The 20268-nt window shown below is 45.9% G+C and overlaps 7 protein-coding genes across 7 annotated transcripts; 4 read left to right on the top strand and 3 right to left on the bottom strand.

Moving 5' to 3' along the window:
- Nucleotides 1-25: 25 nt before the first annotated feature.
- On the top strand, nucleotides 26-1741 carry GL50803_0016841 (DinF protein; the record flags this gene model as incomplete). The annotated part of the gene is made up of 1 exon (XM_001704844.1): nucleotides 26-1741. One exon carries the CDS (start codon nucleotides 26-28, stop codon nucleotides 1739-1741), a length of 1716 nt encoding a protein of 571 aa, XP_001704896.1.
- Nucleotides 1742-1840: 99 nt separating this feature from the next.
- GL50803_005643 (Kinase, NEK) lies at nucleotides 1841-3895 on the bottom strand (the record flags this gene model as incomplete). Its single annotated transcript, XM_001704843.1, has 1 exon — nucleotides 1841-3895. The coding sequence occupies one exon, from the start codon at nucleotides 3893-3895 to the stop codon at nucleotides 1841-1843; it is 2055 nt and encodes a 684-aa protein (XP_001704895.1).
- Nucleotides 3896-4032: 137 nt separating this feature from the next.
- GL50803_0016840 (Trichohyalin) lies at nucleotides 4033-8796 on the bottom strand (the record flags this gene model as incomplete). Its single annotated transcript, XM_001704841.1, has 1 exon — nucleotides 4033-8796. One exon carries the CDS (start codon nucleotides 8794-8796, stop codon nucleotides 4033-4035), a length of 4764 nt encoding a protein of 1587 aa, XP_001704893.1.
- A 199-nt stretch (nucleotides 8797-8995) lies between these two features.
- On the top strand, nucleotides 8996-11332 carry GL50803_0016839 (Kinase, NEK; the record flags this gene model as incomplete). Its single annotated transcript, XM_001704839.1, has 1 exon — nucleotides 8996-11332. One exon carries the CDS (start codon nucleotides 8996-8998, stop codon nucleotides 11330-11332), a length of 2337 nt encoding a protein of 778 aa, XP_001704891.1.
- Nucleotides 11333-11480: 148 nt separating this feature from the next.
- Nucleotides 11481-12206, top strand: GL50803_005638 (Cyst wall protein 1; the record flags this gene model as incomplete). The annotated part of the gene is made up of 1 exon (XM_001704838.1): nucleotides 11481-12206. One exon carries the CDS (start codon nucleotides 11481-11483, stop codon nucleotides 12204-12206), a length of 726 nt encoding a protein of 241 aa, XP_001704890.1.
- Nucleotides 12207-12313: 107 nt separating this feature from the next.
- On the bottom strand, nucleotides 12314-14431 carry GL50803_00112811 (Myotubularin-like phosphatase; the record flags this gene model as incomplete). The annotated part of the gene is made up of 1 exon (XM_001704836.1): nucleotides 12314-14431. One exon carries the CDS (start codon nucleotides 14429-14431, stop codon nucleotides 12314-12316), a length of 2118 nt encoding a protein of 705 aa, XP_001704888.1.
- Nucleotides 14432-14767: 336 nt separating this feature from the next.
- Nucleotides 14768-20155, top strand: GL50803_00112810 (uncharacterized protein; the record flags this gene model as incomplete). Its single annotated transcript, XM_038045659.1, has 1 exon — nucleotides 14768-20155. One exon carries the CDS (start codon nucleotides 14768-14770, stop codon nucleotides 20153-20155), a length of 5388 nt encoding a protein of 1795 aa, XP_037902099.1.
- Nucleotides 20156-20268: the final 113 nt, after the last annotated feature.

Below are 20268 nucleotides of genomic sequence, written 5' to 3'. Positions count from 1 at the left end.
GGAAGTCTTGAGATAAAATTAAAGAATGGCTCGGAAACCGCGTATGACGATTATTCAACTACTAGACAAATACATGGAGAATAGATATAAGAAGCAGGAAGGATACACGCAGGGGGCAGAACAATCACTTATTCCCACCTTTCCTCGTTATTCTTTAATGCGATTGATTTGGCGTGGATACTTTATAAACCTATTATTAGATGTTGCGTATGCAGGATACTTGGTAATGGAATGTGTAGTAATGATTTATTTCACTGGCCTCCATGGCTTCCTTGCTCTTGCCACTGTGTACCCGATTTATCAGATAGCCATTCGGGGTCCAATCATATCCTTTTCTTTATCGGCAGCATCGTTTGTTCACAAGGAGCTGGAAGTGGGCCACGCCATATTTGCTAATGCATACCTCCTTGGCTATATTATTCTCTCTGTGTGCTGGTGCACCCTAGTTTCTCTCACCATTGCCCCCGCGTCCCGTTATATCGTTAGTGCAGTAGGCACCTCAGATGACTCGTACGCTACCAAATACTTAGTACTCTGTTCGACGCTCGGAGGGTTGAGTATTATATTTGATGAAGGGATGACGGCAATTCACATTGTTGAGCAACGGCACGTGCTTATCTTCACACACATATTAACAAGGTACCTGCTTAAGGGTATCTTTCTCCTTCTCTTTTATACCATCTGCAGTAAGATTGGACGGGAGCGGGGTGGGAACATGATGTCAACTCTTGCTACTGCGCCGGCTGTGACTGATATTGTAGTGTCTATACCTTTAAGTATTTGGATGTTACTTATAACGTGCCAGAAGACAATTTACAACTATCCATTAGCAACCTCTCTAAATCTTCTTAAGCAAAACAGATACCCTTGGCAGTGGAAGGTCTATAAGCACATCTTGTTAAGTTCTATTCCACATTATCTTAAAACGCTATATGAGCCACTTATGCTTTTAGCGACCAATACTCTTGTGGCAAAGTACTACACAAACTCTGATGAATCGATCACGAAAAGGATTTCTCTGCTTGTATTCTATCTTTTTCGGCACATCTTTATGATATCATCGAGGTCCTTTGCTACTTCTTACTATACTTCGATGCAGACCTATTACTTTCATAGATTTTATCAGTGTGCAGGGACAGTTCTAGTCAGATTGACTATTCTCGTCTACTCTATTGGACTTCTATTAGGATTTATTTTCCTTGCTTTGTCCCCATTTCTTATGCGACTGTTACTTCCTGCTAACGTGGCCGATTCGTTTGCAACCTTAACCGAGACAAGACAGGCATTGCTTCTTAATTATTGTGATGCAGCAGTGCATAAGGCTGCGATTGCTGGAGTGATACTAGTGGGCCTTGACATGGTCCTCGTTGTCCAGACTCTTCGAGAGACATATATATTGAACACAGTTGTTTGTCTAACCCGGCTAGTCTTCGGGTTAGCTTTTGTGCTTATTATAGGGCTCATGAACCAAGATAATTCAAGTATTGAAAATGCCTTGCTGATTGCAGAGATACCCACAGCCATTGGGACCGTGTTCTTTTCAATAGAACAGATTTATGAGCACACCTTTCTGGGACGGTTAGAAATGTTTCACGCAATGACAAGCAAGACCAATTCCAGTTCCTTGTCTGCCACCGACTGGGCCGAAATCCACCAAAAGATAGCTGAGTCTAAAGCTGAGAAAAGGTCTGCCTATAGGTATCTCAGATTTATGATAACGGGGAAGAGTATTGACAACTGATGCAAGAGCTAGAATATGCCTTTTTAATGTTTACTACCTACCAAATCAGTATAGAACACGGCGGTAGAAGATAAAAGAAAGCAGCGCCATGTTATCGCTCTACAGAGGTAGCAAATTCCTTATGTGGAGTGTCTTAGCATACTCAGAGGGCTTGTGGCCATTTCCGACAAGAATCTTGCCCTCATATGGAATGAGCTTCTTAATAGCCTCTTCGTTCCCCTTTTCAATAGCAAAAATCAAAGCAGTCATCCCTTGATTCATTGTGAGCCCTGCTTCAAATTCAATGAGTCTGTCCATACACTTGATAAAGTTTCCTTTTGCAGAAAACATAAGGGCTGTCCACCCATCCACAAGCTGCCTACGTGCCTCCTTATCTATGAGATAGGGTATAATTTCGTCATGGCCGTTCTGGGCTGCAAACATCAGAGCTGTCCAGCCATTGTGCTTCACCTTTCCAGCCTCGTAATGAGCAAGTATTTCTGCTACGTGTGTATGACCCGCACTGGATGCTAGCATCAAGGCTGTTGCACCGATGCAGTTATTTGTCCCAAGTTTATGTATTCCAGATTCATCTGGAGTAAGGATTTTCACTATGTCAACGTGATTACCTTCTGATGCGTACATCAGCGCGGTTTTCCCTTGCGCATTAGTGAATCGAACCTTGTCGAGGTTATCAGTAACTTGTTTTAAGTTACCGGCCATTGCCGCAAGAATTAGAGCCGTGTTTCCCTTATCGTCACGCCAGACGTCCTCGATAGGCTTTAGCAAGTTAGCGACATGTATGTGCCCTTTAGCCATGGCGAGGCTATATGCACAGGCTCTGTCAGGGCGCATAAACCCGGCTTCTCGAGTCATCAACACACGAACACAGTCTATGTGTCCCTCTGTAGCTGCAATCATAAGAGCCGTAGTTGCATAGTCATCCCGAAGATAGCACTCATAGTTCAGCAACTCACGACAGCTTTCGGGCTGATTGAATTGGGCTGCCACCATTAGAGCCGTGAGCCCGTCATCATTCTTAGCTCTTGCCATGCTTATATATGTTCTAATTCCATCTACATCACCTTTTGAGGCAGAGACGTGCAGTAGAGTACTATTTTCAGCCAGTACATACTCCTTGGTGGTAGCTACAAGAGGAGGCGGTGCTCGGCCTAGGAAGGGAGTTCCTACGTAGTTATCGTCAAGAGGAGCCACAGGAACCATAGGGAGAGATTCAACCATCTCTGTCTGACGCTGCTCAGACTCCTTGTAGACAAAAATATTAGAGCTACGCCGCAGATCATCCTCTGGTGCATATTTGAATGATAACTTTTGCAGGCTTTCCGTTATTATCGGGAACATTAGCAGCTCAGCAGCAGACAATCTCTTAGACGGATCTAGAACAAGAGTATGGTCTAAGAAAATACGAATAGTATTACTGTACTTCTGTGGAATAATGCAATCAGGCTCCTCGCGAAAATTATCCTCGAGGGGAACCCCCGACTTAATCAACGCCGGATATGAGAGAGAGCACATCTCGAGGAGAATGCATCCCAGAGACCAGATATCCTGCTTTTCGTCACATGGTTTGTGCATCAGCACCTCTGGAGCCTTATAGCAAACGGTGTAATCGTTTGTCGTGGTAGAGAAGACCCTATTTGAGGAAGACGGACGAATGGCGTAATCAGTCACGCGCAGAGGACCATCATCACACAATAGTATATTGCTTGGCTTCAAATTCCCATGAATGATGCAACCCGCGTCAGGAGCGTTTGCTTTCATGCGAGCGTGAAGATATGCGAGGGATTGGAGGATCTGTGAGATAATAGCCCAGATACGTTCTTCCGGAAACGGTGAATTGTCATATTTACGCGCGGCAATCTCATCACGAAGACTCCCCTGGGGCAGATAGTCAGAGGTTATGTAAAAGTGGTCGGTCTCTGTGGTGTACGTCTCGTAATAGGGATTGACGTTGGGATGATGAAGAGAACGAATGCGCTCAATGTTCTGCTCGAGCTTTACGCGGCCAAGTTCGGTGAGCGTTTGCGTGTTAACGTCCTTTACAGCGACCCCAACTCCGGTGTCCCTGCGCTGGGCAAGAATACTAGCCCCAAAGCCCGTCTCCCCGAGAAGCTGAACGTAAGAGAACTGGGGAGGTAGACGACGGTGCTCCATCGGCTTGTGATTTAGAAATTAAATTTTGAAACTTAAAATAAACATCATAAGGTATTTACACTAAAGCAATTTGTAACAGAGATATAGTTCATAACATCATAAAAATACAGATTGCAGATTGTAAGCTGAATAAATTTTTAATCATCGGCGTTCTGAAGCTCAACGATGCGCTTCTTGAGCCGCTTGATCTCTGCTTCCTGAGCAGTGAGGCGTGCAGCAAAAACCTTGCTGTTCTCCGTGTTTTGTTGGGTGATGGGACCGTGCAAAATCTTCTGTATCTCTCGCCGCAACACGGCAGCCTCTTTGAGCAGCTCTGCATTCTCTTCCACTATCCTAGCGTTCTCCGTCACTGTTGCATCCTTGGAATTCTGGAGTTCACGGGTGAGCATATTGATTGCCTTGACAAGGTACTGTTGGTGACGCTCCTTCTCGTTGGCGGCCGAAGCTGCGTCTGCATCTATGATGTTGAAGCCACCATACTGATCGAACAGCGTCCGACACTTCTCCTTGAGAGTGGCAAGTGGTATGCTACCGTGCACGTCAGCCAAGTCATGTACATCATGCTCCAAATGCATAAGCTTATTGCGAAGAAGTTGGTTATCCGACTTGAGACGAAGAAGGTTATTCTTCAGCTCGGCGCTTTCATCCTTATGTCCCTGGATAACATTCTCCAATATAGCAGCAGCCTTGTGGAAATTCTCCAGCTCGTTGCTCAGCTCCCTTATCTGCTCTTTGAGGTCGCTTATCTCTGTCTCTCGTGGCTCTATGCACTTACGTAGCTCCTTAATTTTGAAGTCTAAGACAAAGCGATGCTTTTCAAGATCTTTAGCCTCCTTCTTTAAGGAGTAGATAAGCCGCTCCCGGGACACGATGGCCTCATTTCGAGCCTCTGCCTCCGCCCGAGCAAGTTGTATTTCTGCCTTGAGGCTGTTACTTGTTTGTTGTAAGTTGTGAAGGGTATTCTCGCACGTAGCAACGCTTCCTTGATAGGTTAGGATTGATTTTTCAATTGTCTGGAACTTATTCTTTATCATTCCTGTTTCTGCGGCAATGCTGTTAGTGCGTGTTTGGAGCTCTTCTAGCTGGGCATTGTAGCGAGACTGAAGTTCCTGCAGCTGGACGTCTGCATCTTCGTCACTCTGTCTTAGCAGCTCCTGGTACTCCTTGCGTAGCTGTGCGCGATCAGAATCGAGTTTAGACAATTTCTTCTTGATCATTTCCTCTTCCCTATTGTATGCTGTAAAAGTTGATTCCATACGACTGTCACGCTGCTTCATGAGCTCAGCGAGCGTATCATTTAAGTAGGTCTGGGACGCTTCAAGATCCAGCTTGAGTTTCTCATGCTTTTCATGACTGGCTTGCACCTTAATACGATACTGTGCTTCCAATTTCTCTAGGGCTGCAGAGTGCATTCGATCCAGTGAATGCAGCTCTGCCTCATATTGCTCTGCCTCTCGCTCGGCGTTGTTCACTAATAGGTCTGTTCGCTGCTTTGCGCTCTCCAGTTCCTGAGCAGCTAGAGACTTTTCGGCCTCTGCCGCCTTTTCATGCCGTTGGATGACTATCCGAACTGTGTGCTCAAACTCTAGCTCGGCCTCTTTTGTGCGATCGAGTAGTGTAAGAAGAATTCTGCGCAAGACATACAGATAGGATTCGTCAACCAAAATATCTGTGTCAATGAAACCAGCCTCCTCATTCTTGAAGACACCGATGTCGCTGGCAAGCTCCCTAAACTTTCTGTGGATGCATGGCTTGTATGGGCCTGGAAGAAGGACAAGTGTGAAACAGCCATTTTGATTAGTGCTAGTGACAAGAAGATATTTGTGATCTGGAGAAAGAGCAAGCCTTACAACCAAGGGAGACTTTGTCTTTTGTATTTCTTCAAAAGATCGAGATATCTTTCCAATGAGATGCTTCTGTGGCCCAGCTACCTCGGGCAGATCTATGTCCGATGCATCAGAAGGCTGTTCTATCTGCCTCTGTGTCTCTGAAGACGTTGGAACAGACACGGGAGTCTTCCGCTTGGTCGTAGAGGATGCTGTTAGCTGACGATCCGTTGAGGTGATGCCCGAGCGGTATGTGCTCATGAGACCTGCACCAAAGGTCGCCTGCAGATTGGTTTCCACAATACTCATAGACGTGGAAAATCGGACATATGGGAGTTTCATTTCTGCTTGACGGAGGGGTGTCGGCTCTGGCTGCAAGTCTACCCCGACCATCCCCGTCTTGCTATTCTCTATTATGCGAAGACACTTGTCCTTGAGGCTGTCTGGAAACAAAAGCGAATGAATACGGCCATCGATGTCTGAGGCATACACTATGTCTCTGTAGTCGTCATAGAGTATATGCCGCAGACATACCACATTTTGGTCTATTTCTTCTTCATAATAACCTGTAAATAACACCAAATTAGAATTAAAGTCGCAGAGATGAATGCAGCCATTTCCGCATGTTAAAACAGGGGGGTATTTGCCAAACTCAGGTATAGGTGCAGTGTACGGAGAAAGAGACGTAAAGCGAATTCTGCCTATTATCTCAGATATGCGTACCCCAGCCTGGCTCCAAAGATAAAGCATGCCGTCCTTCGCCGCTGTCACAAAGAAGACATCCTTGTAGAGCTTGTTTGGTAGACGGCATATGTCCACAATCATGTCATTGTGACCCTCGAGAGTCCCGATACAGTGCTTGGTCCAGGTGTCATACAAAGACACAACGTTCCCTTTGAGTACAGAAAGGATCCCGCCTGATGTATTAAAGCGCACATACGTTGATAGCTTAATTGGAATCTCGTACTCTAGCACCAAAGAGTCTGAGTTAGTAATTAAGAGACGTACGCTGTCTGTGCACGCTACCGCAACAATATTTCCCATGGGATGGCAAGAAATTGAGGTAATGGTATCTATAATTCTCACTGCTGCAACTACCGAAATACACTGATCATCATACTCATAAAGTCTAACAGTGCCATCACTTGTAGCGACAACAAATCTCCTTGTGCTGAAGGCACAGCTAGAGTCGACTAGTGTTATTCGGGTGGATAGCCTGCCAGCACTAGAAATGAATGGCGCCAGACTAGAATGCCCGAACAGTGCGACAAGGCTATCTGTCTCAAAGCCAGTAACTGGATCATCTACAGTAGATGTGCTATCCAGTGGGTCAAGCAATGGCTGAGATCGCGTAGAGGAGGCGAGAGTATCAGAACCAATCAGTGATGCTTGTTTGCTCATAAACGAAAAAGTCTGAGACACTTGACGGAGATAGGGGACTGCTCCAGAAATAGTGTTAATGTGAACATAGCCAAAGAGAGAAATGAAAGGCGCACATATTGGGCGCATGACACACTGAAGGGCAGTCCTATTATTAACCTGGGGAAGATTCATATAGACGGGGTAGGCAGACCCTGTGGCGGGGTCATACACCACACATGCAATAGTCGTGAGATCCGTACGATCCACAGTCATGGAACAAAGCGTGATATTCGACCTAGTCTCACTCCAAGATGTTATCTCATCGACTATTGACGATGCCCTGGAAAAGATAGAAGTCACTGAGCCGTTCTTTCCAGAGTCACACAGGACAAGGTCCGCATTCAAGAGAACACAAGCAGAAAAGTTAAGAGCTACACTCATATAGCCGGTTTTCATGGCTGTCTGCAGTTCGATGGTGTGTCCTTCTAGCTGTGGCGGCTTCTTGACTTCTACCGGCCTGTCCATGGCATCAAAGCGAACATCACGTTTCTTGGCTGTGCTCTTAACATCATCAGGCCCCTGACCCTCCGTATCGCTTTCCTCGCTACTTAGATCATCCAGCTCAGCACTTCTCTTCTCGGTGCTGGATATATAGAATGAGCAGAACATTCCTGACTTCATGAGCACATAGATAGTTCCCCCTACGATTCCCCGTATAGAGCTCACCCCAAACCGGGGAGTGGGAACGTTCTTAGGAAGTATGAGTGGAATGTTGATTCGCCTATTTATTTCTTTAAATGTAACATAAGTATCTGCCGCAAGACACTCGACAAGAGTCATATTCTCAAATGTTTGCCCCGAGCGTGCGGTTACACCGGACACAGTAGTTGGGAGATATTTAGTGAACGTATTATTGGTCAGAGTACTGCGGTGGGGTATGTCTGGATGCCTTAGCAGGGCGCAGAGGGCAATAGAAGAGTCTGGGAATCCTCCAACAAGATAATTATTAGTGTAGAAAGGCGCAAAGTCGACAGACGTTGCTCCAGTCATGTTCAGGACATATTGGGCAGTGCATGTATAGCTGGAGGACAGCCGCGAGAGATCCCCCTTATCATAGTTGAATTTCTTCCGCAGGGATAAATGAATGCATGCCATTCCTGCCTCCACAATGAACGAAGGTTCGTCAGATAGGAGGCTTGTCGGATCTGCAAGAAAGTATTGGGGCGCAAAGGGCACTCCGTCTGGGAGAAATCCTTCAACGGAAGCAACAATAACGTGTGCGTCCATCTCCATCATTATAAAATACACAGCTCCCGGGAATCTAGTGGTGACTGCCAAGAAGCTTGCATCATGGGAGAAGCAGAGTCCCGACGGCTCGCCAAAAATAGAAGGCCACGGGATGTCATAAGTGTGCGCCATGGTATCTGTGTTGACTATCGCAATAGAGCCCTGTGTGGATCCGTAAACCGCCGCTGCCACAATGCTTTCCCGTGGATGGGCGCGAATGGCCGTCACCACTTGGTCGTATTCTCCGAGATGACAAATTTTGTCAATCTTTGCCCCAGTCGCTGTCAAAGTGTGCCGGATAAGTCCAAAAGGTGACACAGATATGATATTTCCGTTTGGAGTGTACGTAAGAGACCCAGTCGAACTAAAACTAAATCCGGTGGTGCTGTGGATGACTGAGCTGTCTACAGACCCTGCATCAAGCATTGATGTTCCAGGAATGAGACTGGAATTTTATAGATAAATTTTTGCCTTACTGATGGAAACCTAATACGCAACGGATGCAGTTGAGGCAGGGTAGTGAGCTGGTATATGAGCATGTGCTGGGAGTCATTTAATCGTTAAACCTTCACTAGATGAGCCGATCATAAAGGGAAACGTCTGGGAAAAACTGAAAAGAAACAAAATGGACACAGAATGCACGAAGTACACGCCGCATGGCTACTTGCTAGGAAGACTTATGAGAGAATATCATGCACTTGACGTATATGAGGCCGTGCGCGCTCATGATAGCCACCCCGTCTACATATATCGCATCAAGCGCGATAAGCTTAAGACAATGGAGCTTGTCGACATGGAGCTCTCAATACGACATCTTCCATTTGTTACCAATCCATACATTACTAAGTGCTTTTCGGTTCAACGTCACAATGGGTCTTCCTCATCATACGTCATTACCGATAGACCGAGTACTGAGACGCTGCTCAATCTCATATCAAGCGCACGAGCGCAAGGAGAGCATATATCTGAGGCCAAAATATGGTACATCTTTGCGCAGCTCCTTTATGCACTGGCGTCAATACATGATCCAGTTGAAAATCAGCGCCTTAAGAACGATAGCCCGCCTGTTCATATGGACATTCGTCCATCCTCAATCTCTGTGACTAGAGATGGGAACTACCTTCTTTCCGTCTTCAGTCCCAACAAATTTATCTGTCAGCCGTCTGTTGAGCCTATTTCTGCCCACGATTATATACTGTTTCATTATGGCCCTGCAGAAGATATTAAAGAAAACGCGCAGCAAGCCATTTACACTGCTCCAGAGTGGTTTCTAACTGGCGAGTATACCGCAGCATCGGATATCTGGTCTTTGGGGGCATTACTCTACGAACTTTGTACCTTCAAGCCGCTGTTCATAGCACCATCCCACATGGATAAGAAGGATGTTGCCGGGCTCCTGCAGAGTGTGGCAGCAGAGCGCCGTCCAATACCTCAGGACTATACAGATATACTTCGCTGCACAATCTATTACATGCTGAACGTCAACCCGACTAACAGGCCTCTTCTGAGTGATTTGTTTGAGATGCGCCAAGTCGTAGACATGCTCTACATGATGAATAAAACCCCTCCAGAGACCTTTCTCTCTATGCCATCTCCGTCCTCCAACCCTTTCATTTCTAGAATGAAAACGATAGAACGCCTTTGCGATACGCCCGAGGCCCGTATGTCTCCAGATGTTCTAATGGATATTATGGATCTTGCCACTCCATCCTCTCTCTTGGCGGCGAACTGCGAGCCGAAAAGTAATGGCCCAACAGCTTATAAGCTCCGAGATAGAACAGACAACGTTGAAGAGGCACAAGTACCGGATGACAATCACCTACTCGTCCCCATGGCCCCTAGCAATCCATTAAAGCTAACTCTCCCAGATACTGGAATACAAGGCACTACACCACCAAAGGCCCCAGGCTCTGCTAATAAAGGCGCGTCTGCTCTCTCTAAAGCGAACCCCTACGACGATAACACACTATCAATCTCCGAACTCAACCCAGACAAGGCCAACTCCTTGATATTGGCCGTAGAACGCAAGGATATAGAAAAGATTATGCAGCTCATCCCCACGCATGCTGGACGTGCAACACTGGACGGCCGCACAGCCCTTATGGTAGCCGCTGAACAAGAGATGTTAGATATTGTTCGCTTGCTTGCTCCAAAGGAAGCGACGATGGCTCTGAAGGCCCCTAGAATCTTCGAAGGAGAAACTGCATTGATGCAGGTAGCCAGGCGAGGCTTTATTTCTGCCGTTACAGCGTTGGCACCGTATGAAGCAAAGTGTGTTCGTCGTGATGGCCAAACTGCGCTTATGATTGCTGCTCAAGCACAAAGAAAGAACGTTGTTGATGTCCTCATACATTTCGAGCACGGGCTTGCTGACGAGGATGGATGGACCGCTCTTAAGATAGCTTCCAACTTTGGTTATCCAGACATTGTGGAGAGTCTCGTATCTTTCGAGGCTGGGATTGCTGACGACACCGGTGAAACTTCTCTTATGGTGGCTGCTAATAAAGGCTTTCTAGATATAGTTAGAAGCCTTCAGCCAGCAGAAATAAAGATGCAGACGACTGAGGGCCAGACCGCCTTGATGTGCGCTGCACACAAAGGCTATGCAGATATCTGCAAGCTCTTAGCACCGGGAGAAGCGAAGCTGCAGAAGGCTGATGGAACTACCGCCCTTATGTGCGCGGCACATTCTAATTCTCTTGACTGTGTTCGCTTGCTTTTGCCGTTAGAAGAGGGTCTCCAAACAAACAATTTACACTCTAAAGGAGCAGGGTATACCGCTCTTCTGCTGGCAATTGAGCAAAAGGCATACTCGACAGCAGAGTATATACTCACTAATTCCCCAGTAGAATGTCAAAAGACAGTAGTTCTCTCTTCTGGCGATTCAAGGACATGGGTCGATGTGGCGAAGGACCTCGGGTCTCCAGAGGCATTGGACTTTGTCATGAAATACGCTTCATGACAACGGCTTACTAAATCATTCTCTTGTTCTAGCCACGCATGGGCTGTCTGCATTTTTTCTGGCTAACAGTCTACAGTCTACAATTTACAGTATACAATCTACAGTTTACAACTCTCAGATCAAGAAACACAGAAATAAAATATCAGGGATGATGCTCGCTCTCCTTGCTCTTGCAGGTTCTGCCCTTGCCCTCACTTGCCCGGCTACTCAGAGGGAGGTGCTCGTCGAAATCTACGATGCCACTGACGGAGCAAATTGGAAGACCAATAATTGGCTTTCGGGAGACTCTATTTGCACCTGGACAGGTGTTACGTGTGAGGCCTCGAATAACTACGTTATCGCCCTGGATCTTTCGGACATGGGCCTTACAGGTACCATCCCGGAGAACATCGGCTGCCTTACTTACCTCAAGACCCTTTACTTGAGCAACAACTCATTGGCTGGTGCCATCCCAGAGGGTCTGTGCCAATTGACGAACCTCCAGTACTTGCAGGTCAATAGTGCCGGTCTGACAGGCGATATTCCCGAGTGCATGTGCGACCTCATTCACCTAATGTTCTGGTACATGAGTGACAACGCTCTCACAGGCTCCATCCCCACCTGCATCAATGAGCTTCAATTTCTCAAGGAGCTCCACCTAGACTGCAATCAGCTGTCAGGCACGGTCCCTGTTGGCCTTATGACGCTCCCCTACCTTATGGAGCTCTATCTCAACTGCAACCCTGACCTCACATGCCCCGATGCGACTGGAGTGCAGTTCGTCTTCAAGTGCGGAGATGTCGACTGTGAGAACTGTGGAACCTTGCCACCAACCAACTGTGCCCAGTGCTTTACTGATCCGGACTGCGGAGAGTACTGCCTCACCCCGCCTTGACCTAAACGGTAGCCACGAGTGAGTAAACAAACGGCTCTTTGAACAGTTCATGCATTTACAGAATATGGGCAGCACACAAGCAGCAGCGTAAGTGGACTGGTGGCTACTCAAGAAAAGTCTAGCCCAAGTGACCAGAACTTGCTGATCGTTGGCCAAGAGCTCAGCTCAAGAGAATCGACAACAATCGGTGTTTCAAACCTTTTAGAAAGAAGCTCTATGGCCTCCTGTGAATAAAGAGAATCAGTAAGCTCTGGAATGGCAAGGAAGTAGCGCTCAGCTTCACTATCAAAGAGAAAGTCTCCGTAGAGATTGGAATAAATAATAGCCGAAAGATGCATTAAAAAGCCTTCTCCAAAGCCAAACGCAGGCCGTGAGTAATGCACTAAAAGAGAGATACAATCTATTAGCAGCGGGATAACTGGTACGTGACCAGCACGTTGCGTGATGAGCCTGTAGTGTTGCTCCTGAACTGGCGCCTTAGCCTCTATTTGAGAGCCCTCGAAATTCATACATGATGCAAGTGGCAAGCCAAAAGATGGAAGATAGTAACGCATCAATTCTAAAAGACCCCTGATAGTCCTGTACTGCTTCTTCGCTATTATCGTAGAAAGGATCAGTATTACAGGAGCCCAGAACACCTCCAGGTCTCCTGACAAAATGATCATGTTCTGACTGTTGTCATCTCGAAGAAGTTCAACCAATAACCTTGCTGTAGCAACAAATGAGATTATGTAATCCAGCCAGCCAGATTCCTCCACGCGAACAGTGTACTGGAAATCGTTATCCTCCTTAATCGTTTTGATGTGAAATGTGTCGAACAGATCTGCAGCTACACTATAGAGATCTGTATCCCCCTTTTGCTGAAGATTCCAGTTCGCTGGAAGCTCGCTAGAGAAAAATTGCGTCGGCTGTACCAAGTTCAGAGACCACATAGTATTAAATGCCATGGCCAGTTCTTCAAGGAACGGAAGCTTGGTCTGCAACACACGCAAGTAATTAGCGTAATCTATGAAGGTACCATTTGAGTTAGGTGGCATGGTGCTAACTGGCTTCTGAATGTCATAGTAGGTCGTTGGTCCTAGACTAAAAACAATGGCGCGCTTATAGCACGTAGAAGGCATGTAGAAGTCCAGAAAATCCGCAATGGGATTAGCACCAATCCCAAGAATAGGGTTTCCGGAGCGGAATATGGGAAGTCCATCAATGAATCCGGCAACGCAGAGAAAACGATTATCGACGAATGTGTTTGGTCTAATGATGGCTTGATTCGGCAGAAAGAGAAGGTATGGATATGTTTCGCAGACCTGGTAGTTCTTATTGATACAAATGTGGAGCTGAGTTCGTGTAAACTCTGCGGTGCCATCTTGGCCATTTTCAGGTTCATATTCAAGAAGTTCCTTGAGAGCACCTGCCTCACCACCTAGGAGGCTATCTATGGAAGCCTCAGCGTAGACAGGGCTACTACCTAAATCAAGTACAGCGTTGTAGTGTGCCTTAATGTTCAGATACCTCTGGACAGTGAGGGGTTCCTTCAGTGTCTCAGGGTTCTGATCTGGGCCCAGCACTAACTTAGCACGCAATACATCACCGCCCTTTTGCATAGCCAATATTGTACGTGATATACTATAATGTGTCCAGCGATCATTGGCGGTGCTGAGTGTATCATCGCCAGTCGAGCGAAGAAACGTAGGGCGGTTATCACAAAATGTTGGTATGTCTGCACACCGTCCAAGTCCTTTTAGATCCTTTGCTGCATTAATAAGAGGAACAGACATAGGACGGAGAAAGACTCCACGGGCTTGTATGCACCAGTGCTTAACCGTTTGATCAACTATTGCCTGGGGATTCTGGCCGACGGGGATGAATAGATTAAGCTGCAGTGGATAATAAAAATTGAATGTGACAGTCACCCCAGTGGTACTAACGCCTGTTGAAAGGATAGAGCTAAAGTGGGAGAAGGGAATAGACGCGCAAATCGGTAACTGAACCTGGCTATCTTCATTAACAATGGAAGCTGCCAAGCCTGGCTGGAGAAGCTGCGTAATGATTAAGCGATGGCTTGTGGTAATTACACTACAAGAAAAACTGGACTCTTTGGCCGTTACGATCTTAGTAAACGGTGGAAAGTCATCCACCAGTTCATGCCAAAAACGGGAAAAACTGCCGGGAACTTTTGAGACTACGCCGTTGTCCAGCTGGGTCAGGAAAACCTCGTTGTGCCTCATCCTGTGAGAGAGTACTGTGACAAGAGCTGTGAAATTTAAAATTTTTTGAAAGATTTATTTAAAATGTCAAGAGGATAGATATTCACTGCGAATACTCACCGCACAGTTGTCCAGAAAGTGCCAGTAGGCGATTCTTTCTTTTTGTACAGGTTACTGAGAGTACGAATTAAAAAAGTAATGGCGTCAAACTGTAAGGAGAAAGAGTTCACTGGCGAACAAATAGTTAGACATTCTGATCATGTGAGTCGTATACAGAAGTACAGTGTATGAATTTCTATTTCGGTCCACTAAATTTAAAAGAATCTTATAGCGCAGGCTCTTCCTCCTTGATGTGTCATGTTTCTTCGTGATCGTTTGATTTCAGTACCGATAAACTTCAGTAGAAAGGTAGTTGATTCAGTAAGCCATGATATTGAATCAAATTTACTAGCTCTTCCACCGGATCTGGCCCATCTCAACTTTTGTTTGGCTCCGCCAGGACCACGAATTGTATGTCTAACATGCCACTCTGACAACCAATTAGAATTATGCCTGGATTGCTTTACGCAGGGTCAGCACGAAGATCACGTCTGGTTTTTAATCCCCTATTCTGTCATTTCCTGCGCCAATGGCATACTCTGTCACGCTCACGAGCAGATGAACGCAGTGACCCTACGTCCAGATGATCCAGAGGCCTTTCTACACGCGCGGATCCCCCGCGATCTTTACACAAGACTGGTATTTGCAACTGAAGTACTTCTTTATCAGGCACACTTGTCGAACAATGCCCAGGAAGTCTTGAATTTTATACTGAAATATCCTATTTACCACGCACTTGTAGCGCAAGTTTGTTGTACTAAACCGACTCTCCCGGGTCTTCTTGAATACTCATCTCCACAGACTTCAATACCTGTTACGCAGTGTGCTCTTAACAAAACATATGCACTATTGGTATGCACGATAGTACGCTCACTAGAGGGCTTTTTTCAGCTGATTGATCACGGTACTAGTTCAGTTGGACAACTGCATGAAGCTATTAAGAGGGGCTATTCATTCCTAGAGTTCTATGTCCTATACACACACAGTGGTTGCTTGCCACTAGGCCCAGCAAGTGCTGGCGCTAGCACTGATCTTCATGCACTGTACTCTATGCTAGCGTCTGATAGTACCAGCTTTCCATGCTTTATTTTCAAGCTCTGGCCCTTTATTGTCCTTCCTCTGGTCTTCACTACAAGCGATTTGAGAGTATGCAGAGCGCTATTGTTTGATGATGCCTTTTGCTCGGCCCTTCAATCTGATTATTTTTCTGATTTATTCTATACACTTACACGTGAACCATGCGAAAGCCTGATGTACCTGATAGCGACATATAAGCTGGGATGCAGAGCTATGAAACGCTTTACTAATCTAGATCTGGCACATATGCAGCTTGTCCAATCCCTTCTTGTTAGATGGATTGTCCTTATTTTTGGAGGTCCAGAAAAGAGAAACTCGGCGCTCTTGCATTCCTTTTCTAATTATCTTTGTCTATTTTCCACTGATTCACTATCTCAGCAATATTTACAAGCTGCATGCGGTGATGCACCGCAGAGAGTGACAGTTTTGGAGCAACTGTTCTTCTTGGTCCACGAGGGGAGGTACCTTCCCGTCAATACGTATATGGTTTCTCAACTTGCCAGGGCTATTCGGGTTTCGGCAGCTCTTCTTCCTCTGGAGAACAGTACCTTTTATGACTCCGTGAACCATGATGTCATAGATTCGGTTCTCTTGTATGTAGAGTTGCTAAGGCTTGTCGGTAACAAACTCACCTTTGTACACAGAAAGGTCTCTGGAGAGCACGCATCTGCTGCAGACCTGTCTGGACGAAGCTTGGCCTTAATGGTTGATAATGAACGAGCACTGTTTCATCCCACTTTAAGCGCTGTCCACGCGGTATTTATGGCCCGTTCAGGTAATATAATAGAGCTGATGGACACTACTCTCCGACTCTTACTTAACCAGACTCTTCATGGTCGCACCAATCTCTGCGCCTATGTGTACAATCACGAACTGAAGGTTGCACGTGGGTGCGCAGGGTATACGTATCCAGCAATTTTTCTAGCAGCAGTTCACAACGCCTATGAGTATTCTGCTAACTATAGAACCATCTTTATAGCTGCACAGGCGACAGGATTGGCCTTGGATCCACTATTTGTTAATAGGTTGAAGACGTGGAGTGGCGTTTCTGAAGATGGATATGCACTGTCTGGGCTTCGGTTTCCCTCTCTGCCGTTGTACTCCTCTCTCCTACATGCATGTCTTACTAAATACTTGGCTAGCTCATCGGCAGCCACTACATGGTCCTTTGCTAAAACTATGCATGAGCGACTTCTTCTTCGGACTGATTGCTTCTCGTGGCAGTTTGCAGACGAGCTTCTTCCACCGCCTATACTTGCCTCTGATGAAGTTTTTGACATTGTTAAAAATCAAGCTGATACATTGTTTAGGATGCCATATCATTGCGATGATACCTCGTGTACTAAGGATTGTCAATCCGAACGGATTGCCTCAGTAATGTTTTTAGAAATACTTAGTACTCTTATTGGTATCTCTCTCGTCTATAGAATGGCGTTCGGGGCATATGCACGCAACGGCGAAGACGTTACAATGGTTGCTACCCTCTTTATCAGTTGTCACAGGCCTAAGCAGATACATATCTGGCACAAGCATATCTCGCTACTCCAACTCCTTATCTTCATCATGGTTTCTAAAGCCAGATACGGTTCTCTTGACAATAGTCTTTCTAGTTTTTACAACCCTGTTAATTGTTGTTTGCTAGGTATTTTAGTGTCGTTTGGACTGATATCTCGGGGTTCCAATAACCTATATATTCAGTCTTCCAGTATCTTTAACCAGTCATACCTGCCGCTATTGACCATTGAACTCGACAGACGAAGATTTATGACACAAACGGCTGAGCTCATACCTCCGATTGTAGGTGGAGAACTTGGTAATGCGCACGCTCTTCATCCAGAACCCGCTGCACTTTTTTCGTCTCTGTATGAGGGGGCCCTCATACTGTTGCTTCAACTTATTTTCGTGACTCATAACCCGTACTTGACCGTAGGAAATACCTATATTCAGAGCCTTGTTGCCGTTTATGTAGCGCTAAATCGCACCACGTCACCTTCATCTTTAATTGTGGAGTTTTCTGGACAGTTCTCAGACACATCGATCATCCTAGAAGCCGTGAAGCTAGTCTGTAGTCCCAAGACACATGACACGGACTTCTCTGCAGAAGTAAGGCTAACAACTAATGGCTGGCGTGTCCTGGAGCCTCTATTGGCCCCGCTGGAGCTCGATAGGGTGCACTCTGCGTTTATGGATTCTGAGGCTCTCCGAGAGCTACGCATACTTCCAGTGTTGGTAAGTCTACAGTGTAACGAAGATCTGCTTAGCTGTTTTGCTGGCAGTAAGTATTTTGCTGACTTATTATTTGCCTGCATTGATTTGTATGGTGCAGGATATTTACGGCACTGTTGCTTTTTGCATCTTCTTCGTCTTCTGATTTGCATATCTAAAAGGTGCATAACGACCCGATTCCTTGTCCCAACTGCAAACATCATCCAGATGCTTAGCTACGCTCACGGACGTATAGCATCTAGCGCAGGACGCCTCCTGTTTGACCCGATGGCAAGGACTCTTGTAGAGTATCTTGAGGAAAGCTTCAGGGAGAATAGTATAGAATACTCCTCGATGCTCTATGTCCAGGCTTCTGATTCAGCTACGAAATTCACAGAAAGAGTAACCAAACGAAAATCCCCGCAAGCTATTAAGGTCAAATTGACGCGCACACTAAGAAAGCTTATGGCAGATCACCACATGATACACGCATCTTCCTCGGGAAAGAAGGAGCACCAGAATACCGGGGTAGATGCCGCTATCTGTTGCATTTGCTTGGAGTCCCTGACCATTAATAGATCACTGGTTTATAAAACGCAGCTCTGTGCTTTGTCAGAGCTTGATGTGCAGCTGCTCAACCAATTACAAGCCGTACCATTACAAATCATTAGGAGCAATTTTTTGTACATAGCGTTCCGCAAGCATGCCTGCCAGTTGGGAGAGACAGTCTCCCACTACCCTCCACGTGTTTGGCCAGAACTATCAGTATTTGATCTTAATCCTCACACAGGAAACACCAGCTCACATATTTCCCATCACAGCACAGGCTATACATACTTGCTAGACATTACTGCTGACTCTATTCTAATACCGTACGTTGAGCAGTTAGCAGAGGAGGAGCACGCAGGAATCATCATATCTGTTTTTACAACGTCGAGCACAGAGCTCTTCTCGTTGCTCTCAGCATCTTGTGCGCACATCCAGCACGTGTCGTGTATGCTACGTAACGATGAGTCTGAAGTTGCGGAGTCGCTAGTTTGTCCCGTTTGCTCCTTTCCATACATCACCGGAATACCTCTATTTCACGATATTCTTGTACAGCCGAGCATATTCTGGTCCAGCTCTAACTATAAGATGCATAACTTCATTCTGGTAGAGCTTGTTTTCCCACTATTAATCAGAATATTGCATGTTGCTCATTCAAACCACGGTACCAAGAGATTCTTTCCAAATACAGATGAGTTGAAGGCGGTGTTATCATCTGATCCCTTTCTTTTAGGTATGATTCTTTTTCTTATTCATTTTATAGATTGCAATCTACAATCTCTATTATTTTTACCAAAGTGTCAGGAAATGTGTGCAGAGCCGTCTCTTCCACAGTTGTTTCTTAGAGTAATCTCAGACGTGTCTCGCATATTCGCTGTTCTGCTGTATTTGCTACAATATATTTGGATTTTTGATACAAGGATAGGCAAGAGGCCGTTTGTACAAGCCGTGAACGAGTGCCTAGTGCAACTAGGCGAAAGGGCCGTCTTGTCTATGCGTATCATCTGGGAGATGGCCGTGGACGTCAGCAAGGAGCTTCAGCGGTTGGGAGAGCAAGCAATTACACCCAACATGGAAGACTTGTCGCAGTGCCTTACGTGTACCTTGGAGAGACTTACTGGCAACCTACTAAGTATAGGATCCATTCGTAATTATACAGAGGCAACAGCCATTTCCTACAGTTTGATTTTGGTCTGTCTGGAAGCGGCTATATATGAAGCTCTTTGTCCAGAGCAGTCTTCCAATGCACGTGCGTATTCTCTCAAGCGCAACATACAGAGCTACTTGAACGGAGGCCAGCCCATGGCTTTGAATACGACCTTCAGCACAGAGGCATGCAGCTTCCAGACCCATGTAGTCCGAATTGCGATGAAGAACACTACAAGTACAATATCGACAACAATAAAACCCACAACGTTTAATCTCCTGTGTCCTCTAGCACTAGCAGATACAGCTTTTCAGCGCCTGAAGCTCGCATACTTTAGTCTGGGTCGGAATAAGTTCTTTCTCGATTCAACAGAAGGCAGAGTCTGCATATACTGTGGACTTCCAATAAGTGACGAGCGGGAGGATCTATTTGTTGCTGATAAATTGGTGGAAGATGGGCTCTGTCAGTGCTGGAGCAATGAGTTTTTCGAATCACCGTTCTGTGCTAGCCGCTACGCAAGACTAGAAAAGGAAAGCTATGTTCTAGAACCGTATGAAGATGGGTTTGGATTTGTAGCTCCAGGAGGAGGGTGTTTTATGCGGCTGAATCGCAGGCGCTTATCGATTCAGATATTATCTCTAATTTATGGTGGTCTATTAAAGGACTATTAGAAAGCAGCGAGTAAACAAGCAAGTAGCCAGACAATCTATAAAGTACCAGCAGACACTGCAGAGAGCAGACAAGGGGTTTATTATGAGCAAGCTGTGAAAGGTCTTCTTAAAAT

This window comes from Giardia intestinalis, chromosome 4 (genome assembly GCF_000002435.2).
Source record: "Giardia intestinalis strain WB C6 chromosome 4, whole genome shotgun sequence".
Taxonomy (NCBI): domain Eukaryota; phylum Fornicata; order Diplomonadida; family Hexamitidae; genus Giardia; species Giardia duodenalis.
Note: the sequence above shows the minus strand (reverse complement) of the source record. Positions and strands in the feature narration are given on the sequence as shown.